The sequence below is a fragment of the Carassius gibelio genome, chromosome A22 (genome assembly GCF_023724105.1).
Source record: "Carassius gibelio isolate Cgi1373 ecotype wild population from Czech Republic chromosome A22, carGib1.2-hapl.c, whole genome shotgun sequence".
Classification (NCBI taxonomy): Eukaryota; Metazoa; Chordata; class Actinopteri; order Cypriniformes; family Cyprinidae; genus Carassius; species Carassius gibelio.
This window is the reverse complement of record NC_068392.1, coordinates 3,794,803-3,807,120: the sequence shown is the minus strand read 5'-3', so window position 1 is coordinate 3,807,120 and position 12,318 is coordinate 3,794,803. Positions and strand designations below refer to the sequence as shown.

The 12,318-nt window shown below is 39.5% G+C and overlaps 1 protein-coding gene across 1 annotated transcript; it reads left to right on the top strand.

Moving 5' to 3' along the window:
• The first annotated feature begins 3,510 nt into the window (after nucleotides 1-3,510).
• LOC127942439 (uncharacterized) lies at nucleotides 3,511-10,128 on the top strand. Its single transcript, XM_052538140.1, has 5 exons — nucleotides 3,511-3,641; nucleotides 8,842-9,168; nucleotides 9,426-9,737; nucleotides 9,962-10,028; nucleotides 10,125-10,128. The coding sequence occupies exons 1-5, from the start codon at nucleotides 3,584-3,586 to the stop codon at nucleotides 10,126-10,128; spliced, it is 768 nt and encodes a 255-aa protein (XP_052394100.1). The 5' UTR covers nucleotides 3,511-3,583.
• The last annotated feature ends 2,190 nt before the right edge of the window (nucleotides 10,129-12,318 follow it).

Below are 12,318 nucleotides of genomic sequence, written 5' to 3'. Positions count from 1 at the left end.
GCGCGTTTCTCAATACAAAGTACCGCTGATTTAAAAAAATAAAAAAAAAGGACACTGATTTTGGGCGTGCATTGTCGGCAGTTAGTTCTGACTTAATGCATTCGACTGGGGAGTGTGATGTCCGCGACAACGCAAATCCTGTAATTTTCCTCTCTGTATATTTACAATAAAATGAAATAGGATATCAAATAGCACTGCCTCCTTTGGTTTTCATTTAAGCATAATAACAGCTGCAGAAATGTAATGTACTGTTCAGTGATATGTGTATATACAGCCATTACAATGAAACGAAATATTATATAAATTTGCCTTTTTTATTTTCATTTTAACATATTGATAAATTGAATACAGACAAAAGAAAATCTGTTAGATTTACCCCGCAGCTGAATTATATTTTCTGTTTAACCACTAAAGACACATCAGAGCCAGCGGCACATATCAGAAGGTCTATCCGAGGAGAGGCTGCTCTCGGTGGATACATGAGGACTGAGCTCCCGCTGATCGAGTGGAGTTCACCGTCTACGAGATCGGTGAAACACATTTTTAAATAGGCACTGTCTTTATAAATAAACCATAGATTTGAGTTTTAAACAACTACATTCTCGCCTGAAATACTTTAAAAATTACATTTCATGACACAATAACAGTTATATTTGAAAATGATCCGAATAAATGGTGTTTGATCTCAACCAATGCTGCATGAACTCAGATCGCTTTGGCTACTGCAATTTTCCCCTCAGTATATTTACAATAAAACAAAATAGGATATGAAATACCACTGCCTCCTTTCGTTTTCATTTAAACATAATAACAGCTGCAGAAATGTACTTAGTTCAGGGATATGTGTCACGTTATATACAGCCATTACAATGAAACAAAATATTATATAGACTTGCTTTTTTTATTTTCATTTTAACATATAGATAAATTTAATACAGACCAAAGAAAACCTGTTAGATGTACCCCGCAGCTGAATTATATTTTATGTTTACCACTAAATAGACATCAGAGCCAGCGGCACATATCAGAAGGTCTAGCCGAGGTAAGGCTGCTTCTCGTCGGATAGATGATCACTGAGCTCCCGCTGATCACGTGGAGCTCACCGTCTACGAGATCGGCGAAACACATTTTTAAATAGGCGCTGTCTTTATAAATAAACAATAGATTTGAGTTTTAAACAACTAAATTCTCGCCTGAAATATTTTTAAAATTACATTTCATGACACAATAACAGTAATATTTTGAAAATGTTTATCCGAATAAATGGTGGTTGAACTCAACCAATGCTGCGTGAACTCAACCAATCAGGATGTTTAGCGCCCAAGTCCCGCCCCCGAAAGTTCCGAAACTTTGAAAAAGTACCACCTCACCAGCAGGGACTTTCTGAGGGGCATTTTTTACCCGGAACTTTATTTAGTTCCTGGTTCCTGGGTGGAAACACACCAAGTACCAGGCCAAAGTCCCTAGTTCCTGGGTAAAGTTCCTGCGGTGGAAACGCGGCAATAGATGCCATTCTTCTAATGATGTAGCAAATACATCAAGTGTTATGGGAAGTGTTCCTGGTTCCGGTTTACCTAATTAATGCAGCCTAAAAATCCTTTAACAGATTTGGATATTAGAAGCATATTAGTGTGTTATGTGTAAGCCAGGTTAAAGAGATGGGTCTTTAATCTAGATTTAAACTGCAAGAGTGTATCTGACTCCCGAACAATGTTAGGTAGTTTATTCCAGAGTTTAGGCGCCAAATAGGAAAAGGATATGCCGCCCACAATTGATTTTGATATTCTAGGTATTATCAAATTGCCTGAGTTTTGAGAACACGACGGACATGGAGGATTATAATGTAACAAGAGCTCATTCCAACTGAGGTGCTAAACCACTGAGGCCTTTATAAAAAATAAGCAAGATTTTAAAATCTATACTATGTTTAATAGGGAGCCAGTGCAGTGTGGACAGGACAGGGCTAATATGGTCATACTTCCTGGTTCTATTAAAAACTCTTGCTGCTGCATTTTGGACTAGCTGTAGATTGTTTACTAAGTGTGAAAAACAACCACCCAATAAAACATTACAATAATCTAATCTTAAGGTCATAAATGCATGGATTAACATTTCTGCATTTGACATTGAGAGCATAGGCCGTTATTTAGATATATTTTTGAGATGGAAAAATGCAGTTTTACAAATGCTAGAAACGTGTCTTTCTAAGGAAGGATTGCGATCAAGTAGCACACCTAGGTTCCTAACTGATGACGAAGAATTGACAGAGCAGCCATCAAGTCTTAGACAGTGTTCTAGGTTATTACATGCAGAGTTTTTAGGTCCTATAATTAACACCTCTGTTTTTTCAGAATTTAGCATTAAGAAATTGAGGTACTCCATACTGCACTTGTGATCGATATGATACATCTTCATTCACGGCTACGAATTGATGGCGGTCACATAAGTAAGATTTAAACCATGCTAATGCACTTCCATTAATACGAAAAAAGTGTTCTAGTCTATGCAAAAGAATGTTGTGTTCAATAGTGTCAAACGCAGCACTAATATCAAATAGCACTAATAGAGACATACAGCCACTATCAGATGATAAGAGCAGGTGATCTGTAACTCTAAGGAGAGCAGTCTCAGTACTATGATACAGTCTAAAAAAGGGAGGGGGAGAGAGAGCACATACAGAAAGACTCATTGAAACATCTGGAGAGTTTAGTATGTTCTAACAGTCATGAACTAGGTTAGTTAAATATGTTCCTTTTTCACATTTCTGGGTTTCTCAGCAGCTGAAGTCATCATAGTTGGGTTAACCTGAAGAGCAGTGAATGGGAGAGTACCACAAATATTTTTGCATTGCCATTTGCTCAAAAAGCAAAAGAAAACTCCTCGATAGTGTTATCATTACTTTCAATAAAAGGAAAAAAAATTGGGAAGGACTGATAATGGCAGTCAGAAGTGAAAACAAAGTCAAATTTGCCATCCCTCCCATAGTTCCTGAATTAGAAACACCCTCTAGTAGCGTTAACCCATTTGTGCCCAGATTTTTCTGGTTTAATGCATATAGTCATGTTAATAGTGCCCTATGTGAACATGTTCTGCATTTATTTTCTCAAGATTTTTTTATTTATTTTTATGTAGTTGCCGGTGGGCAAATATTTTGCCCCTTACAAGACATAATGTCGTAACAGCGAGAAAAGATGATCTACAGCAATTCATCACATGTGTTAGCTCTTTATCTTTACATTCTTCCTTTTGTATTCATTTATATATTTATTTAACTCTGATATCATTTTTCTATGTGTAGCCTAAATTATGCGCGAATGTTCCCAAACAAGTTATAGTGAGATTTATTTACTTCGGGTCTAGTATAAATTTAGCAGCTTTTTAATTAGAATCACAACGTAGCAACAAAGGACATGATCGCGCGATATCCGCCTTTGATCTCGTAGCGGATAGTCTGGAATGCGCTTATTTCACACGTGAAGCATCACGTGGTCTCTGACAACGACACACACCTCCAGATACGTCACTGGAGTGCAGCAATGCTGCTCCATTCATTCAAAGAACCGAAGCACGTTCGAGAGGAAAGATGCAGACAAAGATGTTCTCCTTTGTTCTGTTTGCAGTTTTACCATTTCTATGGCACGGTAGGACCTTTATTTGTTTATTTATCCTCAGATCAACGATATATATATATATATATATATATATATATATATATATATATACATAAAGAGTAGGGAACTCCAAACTACTCATATATAATATAATATTATATATATATAGTTTGAGTAGAGTAGTTTGGAGTTCCCTGCTCAAAGCAGAGGTTATTGAAGACCCAGAGCCAGATAAAGACAAAGAACCAAGCAGTAAATAGTAATATGTAATGTAATATTTATTAATTTATTATTATGTAAAATTTATTTTACTTTAATGAACAAAGATCAAGACAACTTTTTCCCACACATTTTTGTTCCAATTTTAAATAACAATAATAATAAAAGAGTACATTTAAAATAAAGGAAATCCAATGGGTGCCTTTTCTATCCTCAGGACATTTATATGTATAAAAAGGTATGAAAATGGACTCTAACATTTTACTACCAAGCAAAGTATCACATGAAGCTATAGCTGTAAATTAATAATATAGATTTTAAACCATTATGAAAACTGCCCATAACAGTGTGAAAAAAAAACTATTTGTTATATAACTTGTAGTCTCAGCTTCTGACACGACGCCCATAGACCACTGACTAAACTTCTGAATCATGTGGCACTTTTTTTTTAAATTGAACTTTAAACATTATTTACACCTTTTGTAAGTACAGATTGAAAAAATAAATAAATAAAGGGACATCACATCAACAGGTTGGTTGAATTATACAGGATTTCCTGGAGATGGTCCAGATATAAAGCTTTTTTCCAGAGTGCTGCATTCTTTAATGTTCTTGCTGGAAACAAGCAAGATGCCAAACCCTGTAATGGCAGAAGAAAGCTGTTACGTTTGCAACTGTGACAGTGAGTGCTTATCAGGATTAACTAAATGCTGGATTTAAAATATTTGTAAAATATTTAAAATTTGCGCCACTGAATCTTTCAAATATGTCCAAGACTTTCACACATGGTATGTTATCTGGGGACATTCCACACCCCTAAACATGACATGGCACAAAATGAAACATGATTGGTTGCTTTACCTTTCTGTCAAATGGCCTCTTGGGCCCACCATTCAAAGCAGCCAAGGTTCCCAGAAGGTCCGGCTGTGTGAGAATAACTCTGCATTACATTTGGAAAGGGTTCATCTCTATGCCCTAATCCCTTCAAATGATTTACCCACCGGAGATGAAGAGTGTAGGGTTCACAAAAACTTTTTAACAAGATGAACAAGGAGGCGCCTTCGTCGCACATTTTGTACGCTGGTTGAACTCCAAACAAGTTTTACATTTTTTTACATTAAATGTCATAACTTTTCTTGAGAGAGGCTGGACTCTCTACCACTCTGGAGTTGCCCATGGTGAGAGGCGGAGGGCTGGAATGGGTTTGCTTATAGCCCCCCAGCTCAGCTGCCATGTGTTGGAGTTTACCTTCGGCCATATGTCTTGGACACTCGGGTGAAGAGAGGGGCGGAGCTGTCAACTGATCACCACCTGGTGGTGAATTGGATCCGATGGCAGGGGAGGATGCTGGACAGACTCAGCAGACCCAAACATACTGTGAGGGTCTGTTGGGAACATTTGGCCGAGCCCCCTGTCAGAGAGATCTTCAACTCCCACCTCCGGCAGAGCTTCGACCGTATCCCGAGGCAGTCTGGAGATATTGAGTCCGAGTGGACCATGTTATCCACCTCCATTGTCTCTGTGGCTGCTCGGAGCTGTGGCCGTAAGGTCTCCGGTGCCTGTCAAGGCAGCAATCCCCGAACCCGGAGGTGGACACCGGAAGTAAGGGATGCCGTCAAGCTGAAGAAGGAGTCCTATCGGGCCTGGATGGCTTGTGGGACTCCGGAGGCAGCTGACAGGTACCGGCAGGCCAAGCAGACTGCAGCCCGTGTAGTCTTGGAGGCAAAAAATTGGGCATGGGAGGAGTTTGGTGAGGCCATGGAGAAAGACTATCGGTTGGCCTCTAAGAGATTCTGGCAAACCATTCGACGATTCAGGAGGGGGAAGCAGTGCCCTACCTACACTGTTTACAGTGGAGATGGGCACATGTTGACCTCAACTGGGGATATTGTCGGGATGGGGGAAGGAATACTTCGAGGATCTCCTCAATCCCACCGACTTGTCTTCCGTTGAGGAAGCAGTGGCTGGGGACTTGGAGGAGGACTTGTCCATCACCCGGGCTGAAGTCATTGAGGTAGTTAAAAAGCTCCTCAGTGGCAAGGCACCAGGGGTGGATGAGATCCACCCTGAGTACCTCAAGTCTCTTGATTTTGTGTGGCTGTCTTGGCTGATACGCCTCTGCAACATCGCATGGCGGTTGGGGACAGTACCTCTGGCCTGGCAGACCGGGGTGGTGGTCCCACTTGTCAAGAAGGGGGACCGGAGAGTGTGTTCCAACTATAGGGGGATCACACTTCTCAGCCTCCCGGGGAAAGTCTATGCCAGGGTACTGGAGAGGAGAATTCGGCCGATAGTGGAACCTTGGATTCAGGAGGAACAGTGTGGTTTTTGTCCCGGTCGTGGAACACTGGACCAGCTCTATACCCTTTCCAGGGTGCTGGAGGGTTCATGGGAGTTTGCAACATGTTTTGTGGATTTGGAGAAGGCATTCGACAGTGTTCCTCATGGCATCCTGTGGAGGGTGCTCTGGGAGTATGGGGTCGGCGGCCCCCTGCTCAGGGCTGTTCGGTCCCTGTACGACCGGAGCAAGAGCTTGGTTCGCATTGCCGGCAGTAAGTCAGACCTGTTCCCGGTGCATGTTGGACTCCGGCAGGGCTGCCCTTTGTCACAGGTTCTGTTCATAATTTTTATGGACAGAATTTCTAGGTGCAGCCAAGGGCCGGAGAGTGTCTGGTTTGGGGACCATACGATTTCGTCGCTGCTTTTTGCAGATTATGTTTTCCTCCTCCGACCAGGACCTTCAGCATGCACTGGGACGGTTTGCAGCCGAGTGTGAAGCGGCTGGGATGAGAATCTGCACCTCAAAGTCCGAGGCCATGGTTCTCAGTCAGAAAAGGGTGGATTGCCCACTTCAGGTTGGTGGAGAGTTCCTGCCTCCAGTGGAGGAGTTCAGGTCTCTTGGGGTCTTGTTCATGAGTGAGGGAAGGATGGAGGGAAGGCTGTACCAGTCTGTCGTGGTGAAGAAGGAGCTGAGCTGTAAGGCAAAGCTCTCAATTTACCGGTCAATCTACATTCCTACTCTCACCTATGGTCATGAGCTGTGGGTCATGACCAAAAGGACAAGATCCCGGATACAGGCGGCCGAAATGAGCTTTCTCCGTAGGGTGGCTGGGCGCTCCCTTAGAGATAGGGTGAGAAGCTCGGTCACTCGAGAGGAGCTCAGAGTAGAGCCGTTGCTCCTCCACATCGAGAGGAGCCAGCTGAGGTGGCTCGGGCATCTATTTCAGATGCCTCCTGGATGCCTTCTCAGGGAGGTGTTCCAGGCACGTCCAACCGGGAGGAGGCCCCGGGGAAGACCTGGGACACGCTGGAGGGACTATGTCTCCCGGCTGGCCTGGGAACGCTTCGGGGTTCCCCCGGAAGAGCTGGAGGAAGTGAATAGGGAGAGGGAAGTCTGGGCATCTCTGCTTAGACTGTTTCCCCCGTGTCCCAGCCCCGGATAAGCGGAAGATGATGGATGGATGGATAGATGGATGGATGTCTCCACTAGTTGTCTCACTTCCCCATAGGCACCTCACCGTAAGCACTACAATTCCCACAAAGCCTTGTCCCTTCACCACAGTAATTGCACTCCTGTTAATTGCACTCAGGTGTCTTCACTTGATAGTTATTACCCTGCCTATAACCAGTCTTTTTCTGTTTGTTTTCATGGAGTCCTTTCTTTCCGTCACCCCGTTCCGAGTTCCTCGTCTTCCGAGTTTCCTGTTCCAGTTCCTATTCCTGTTCCTGTTCCTGTTCCTGTTCCTATCCCTGTTGTTTTTGTTTGTTTGTTTTTTGTTTGTTTGTTTTTTGATTTCTTGTTTTGACCCCTGCTTGTTGGATTCTGATTTGGATTACCTATTAAAACCCACACTGTGTTTGGATCTCTCGTCCCCTTGTGTTTCCTGGGTTCCCAAACATAACAAATAGTGTCTACACAAAAAAAAAGTAGCCCATTATAAACAGAGCCCATTATAATCAGTGCTGTCTACACTGGATGCGCTACGACACGACATTTATGACATACTGACACAAATTTTAAATGATTTGCAATGTTACTTTGTTGCATCCAGTGTACAGTAAACAGGCTTTAGCTGTGGCGGCGTGACGAGGCAAAAGTCGCATCCGGTGTAGACACAGTGTTACAACAAGGAAATGTCACCCAATTGGAGGAAAGGCTTGAGTAATATTTTAATACTAAATTAATGTCAGGTTGTTGTAAATACAGATCAGTTTAACCAAATTTGAGTGTCTTTGTCTTGATTTGTATAACTGTGATTGTTGTTTGGGATTGAGTTATGCAAATAATGCATGCAATATATTTATATTATATCAAATGTATGCACTTACAGGATGAGTGGGACAGTGCTTGTTTAACTGTAAATGCAGACACAAGGCAGAAGGGGAATGGTATAAATCACACAGCAAGGAGTGACTGAAATAATTAGTTTCAGATGTAGACCCATTTAGATGGTTTCTAAGATGTCTTGAGACCAAGAACAAAAGATCAAGACCCAAGCTTTTGTTTAGCTGGTCTCCAACTCTGGTCATGCAATTTATATATATATATATATATATATATATATATATATATATATATATATATATATATATATATATATATATGAAAAAGTGTTTTGCAGTCTGAAATCACATTTAAATATAATTGGATTGGAATATTGTAATTTTAATGTGTCAATTTCAACATTTCTGTGTTATGGTCTTCAGAATTACATGAAAGCAGGCTATGTATTGATCACTTCTTGGTTGTATGAATGCAAGATCTGAGTCAAGATGTGTGTTGTATGATGTATATTATGGTGTGCAATAAGCACCAAATAACCTTTATGTTAATTATATGTTAATTATAACATGTATGTTTGTCTGATGAGTGAATGTGTAAATTGATGATGCTTTCATGCTGTTCGATCTGTAGAAAATCATTTTCACAGCACTTTCCGGTGGTATCTTTTTATATTTTTGTCCCACTTTCCCAAAAACAATTATAATTATCTGTTAATTTCTGTTCTAGTTGTGTCTGGTGCAGACAGCGTCTCTGTGTCAGCGATGGAGGGAGATTCAGTCACTCTATACACTAATGTTAAAATAAACCAACAAGAAAAGATTCATTGGTATTTTAATGGCATTCGCATCGCTTACATCAATGGAGATCTTAGTCATATCTGTAAAGATGTTCAGTGTGAAGATAGTGATGAGAGATTCAGAGACAGACTGAAGCTGGACAATCAGACTGGATCTCTGACCATCACAAACATCACAAACACAGACTCTGGACTTTACACATTTCAAATCATCAGAGGTAACAACAATGAAAGGATCTTCAATGTTACTGTCATTGGTAAGTTATTATGTTTAAAATCAGGTTGTTTAAATCACATCGTGTTTATTATACCAGTGACATTCAGAGCTGTTTTTCTTTTTACACGCATCATTCAACAGAACAGAAAACTATATGAATGAAGAAATAACCACAATTAACTTGATATTTATCTATTTATTTTTCTCTACTGTTTTTAGGAAATTAATATGTATAATTAATTTCTGTTATTTTTCGGCCCAGAAAGTTCCTCCAGCAGCTGTCGGTTTGTGTTTCAGGTGTTTCTGCTGCTGAACTGTGTGAAGTGAAGAAGAGAAAATCTGTCACTTTAGACCCTGGTGTAATAAAACACCCAATCGATTCGATGACGTGGTATTTTAATGACACTTGCATCACTGAAATCACTGGAGATCAGAGTAAGATCTGTACAGATGATCAGTGGGATGAGAGATTCAGAGACAGAATGGAGGTGAATCAAACTGGATTCCTCACCATCACAAACACCAGAACCACAGACTCTGGACTTTATAAACTACAGATCAACAGCAGCAGATTCAGCATCACGAGGAGCTTCAGAGTTACTGTCACTGGTGAGAATTTCAGAGCACATCATTTTTAATGTCTTTATGGCTTTATTGACTTTTTGATAATGAAATTTGACTCCTATTAATGTATATAGCAAGCAATATGATTGGATGAACATTTTATTGTCCTACCCTTTCCACAGACTCACAGTATCCTCCCTTACTATGTCAATCCTTTTCTTGTCCTCTTGGGGACGCAGACTATAAAGATGCTTGTGTTCCATCTTCAGGAAAACCCGATTTCCTTTTCCGTGACACTATCAATCTCTGTGATTTGATCCAGGATATTTACAAAGGGTAAGTATTACTAACGGTTATTATAGTGAGAGGAAAATATTGTCTTTATTATGCAAAGTTAGGGTTTAATTGTTTGTGTGTGATTCTTGTGACCAGGTGAAAAATAGCCTCGGGCATCTGTCAAAAGTCCAAGGATGAGGTAAAATTAATGCAGTTTATTAGTATTATGAGATTCTCAGCTGTGCTTGATTGAATGTGTGTGTGTGTGTGTGTGTGTGTGTGTGTGTGTGTGTGTGTGTGTGTGTACTTGTTTTTCTATTCTGGTGGGGACTTAAACCTGAATACACACAGACTCATGGGGACTTGTGTCACGGTGCGGACCTAAATTGAGGTCCCGACGGGTAAATAAGCTAATAAATTACACAGAATGAAGTTTCTTGAAAATCTAAAAATGCAGAAAGTTTCCTGTGAGGGTTAGGTTTAGGGGTAGGGTTGGTGTAGGGCAATAGAAAATACGGTCTGTACAGTATAAAAACCAGTACACCTATGGAGAGTCCCCACAAGGATAGCTGACCAGACGTGTGTGTGTGTGTGTGTGTGTGTGTGTGATGTGGCTTCATTCATGTCATTTAATAATAAATCACCATTACATCAGAAAATATAACAGCATTTCTGCTCTTCTGATTAAAAACAAAAAAACTAAAAAACTACACATACATTTTTATTCATCCGCTAGTCTTCACACTGAATAAACAAAGTTTATATCAAAATCATCTAGATGCAAAGTAAACATTTCAGACTTAACAGATCTTCTTGACTTGACTGAAAGCTGTTATCTCTCTATCTCTCTATCTCTCTCTCTCTCTCTCTCTCTCTCTCTCTTGCTCTCTCTCTCTCTCTCTCCCTCCCTCCCTCTCTCTCCCTCTCCCTCTCTCTTTCTCTCTCTCTCTCTCTCTCTCTCTCTTGCTCTCTCTCTCTCCCTCTCCCTCTCTCTTTCTCTCTCTCTCTCTCTCTCTCTCTCTTGCTCTCTCTCTCTCTCTCTCCCTCCCTCCCTCTCTCTCTCTCTCCCTCTCTCTCTCTCTCTCTTTCTCTCTCTCTCTCTGTACAAACAGGAAAGCATCACCAGACCCGACAGGATCATGTATCTGCAAAAGGATTTCCATCGCCGCAAATCAGCAGCACACTTCAGCTTGTGTTGTTCAGCTTTAACCTGGAATAATATTCACATTTATCATTTAGCATGCGTATTATAACAAGTGCCTTGTGACGCTCATTCATTGTTAAACTTTCTCTATACATTTATTCAGTTCAGCAATAACCTACTTTTACCATTCAGTTATCTCGAAGAATTCATAGAACAAATACTTTGTGACAATAAGCAGGAATTTCACACTCAATCCATCAGTAAGCTTGAGTTTACACAGATCTAAAAGTGTATCAATCTTTAAAACAAACTTACATGAGTTCTCAGGACAGTCATTATTTAATTTACGAAATCTATTAATGGACAGGTTCCATGTGAAGAAGATCTGCACTACTCTTATTGTACTTGATTTGTCACACTCATCATCAATGTACTGTATTTGCACATTATAATGTGAAAAGTGAAAAATAATAACTAATATGCATTGTTTTGCCTCAAAACAAACTTTATATGATTGTGATTCTGCTCAGAATTGGAGAGTTTAGTTCAAAATAACTAATTTGAAATCTTTAAGATGAAACTGAATGGGGAAAATACTTCCATAATTTGTGATACTGGTTGTCACTTTTGTACTTCATATGCATGTCTGCATGTTTGTATTGTGTGTTTTTAATGATATATCAATTGCTTCTAATAACAGATTGTGAATTAATATATAATGCTGTTTTAAATAAACTTTAAATAATTATAAAACAGTATCATAGTGTCTTTACTATACTATGTATTTAAAGGTATTTATATCTTGAATTTGGTTTCATTTATATTTACCATTTTAATTTTAGTTAAAGGTTTAATATTTTGTGATTTCAATTTCTTTTAATATGTCAATAGTTTTATTACACTTTATTTAAGTTTTGTACAAAAACTTAACTAAATACCTTGACAAATAATTTAAATTATTATTATTATTATTGTATTGGGGCAATCATTTTTAACATGTTCACACTAAACTACACACCATACAGTATTTACTTAAAGCTCCTCTGAAATATTAATAATCTGGATAATTAAATAGGCATTGCATGTATCTGATGTCATTAATGGTCACATGACCTGCAAAACACCAAATATTTAATTTCTTTATTAAATGAAAAAAAATTACATTTTTGGTTCACATATAGCTTATTTATACATGCAGTATTAATG

What these genes read in the sequence shown, in the direction of transcription:
- LOC127942439 (XM_052538140.1), top strand. Translation starts at nt 3,584, where the DNA reads ATGCAGACAAAGATGTTCTCCTTTGTTCTGTTTGCAGTTTTACCATTT. An exon ending in TTTACCATTTCTATGGCACG is followed by an intron (nt 3,642 to 8,841) that starts GTAGGACCTTTA and finishes TTTCTGTTCTAG; the next exon opens with TTGTGTCTGGTGCAGACAGC. An exon ending in CTTCAATGTTACTGTCATTG is followed by an intron (nt 9,169 to 9,425) that starts GTAAGTTATTAT and finishes TTTGTGTTTCAG; the next exon opens with GTGTTTCTGCTGCTGAACTG.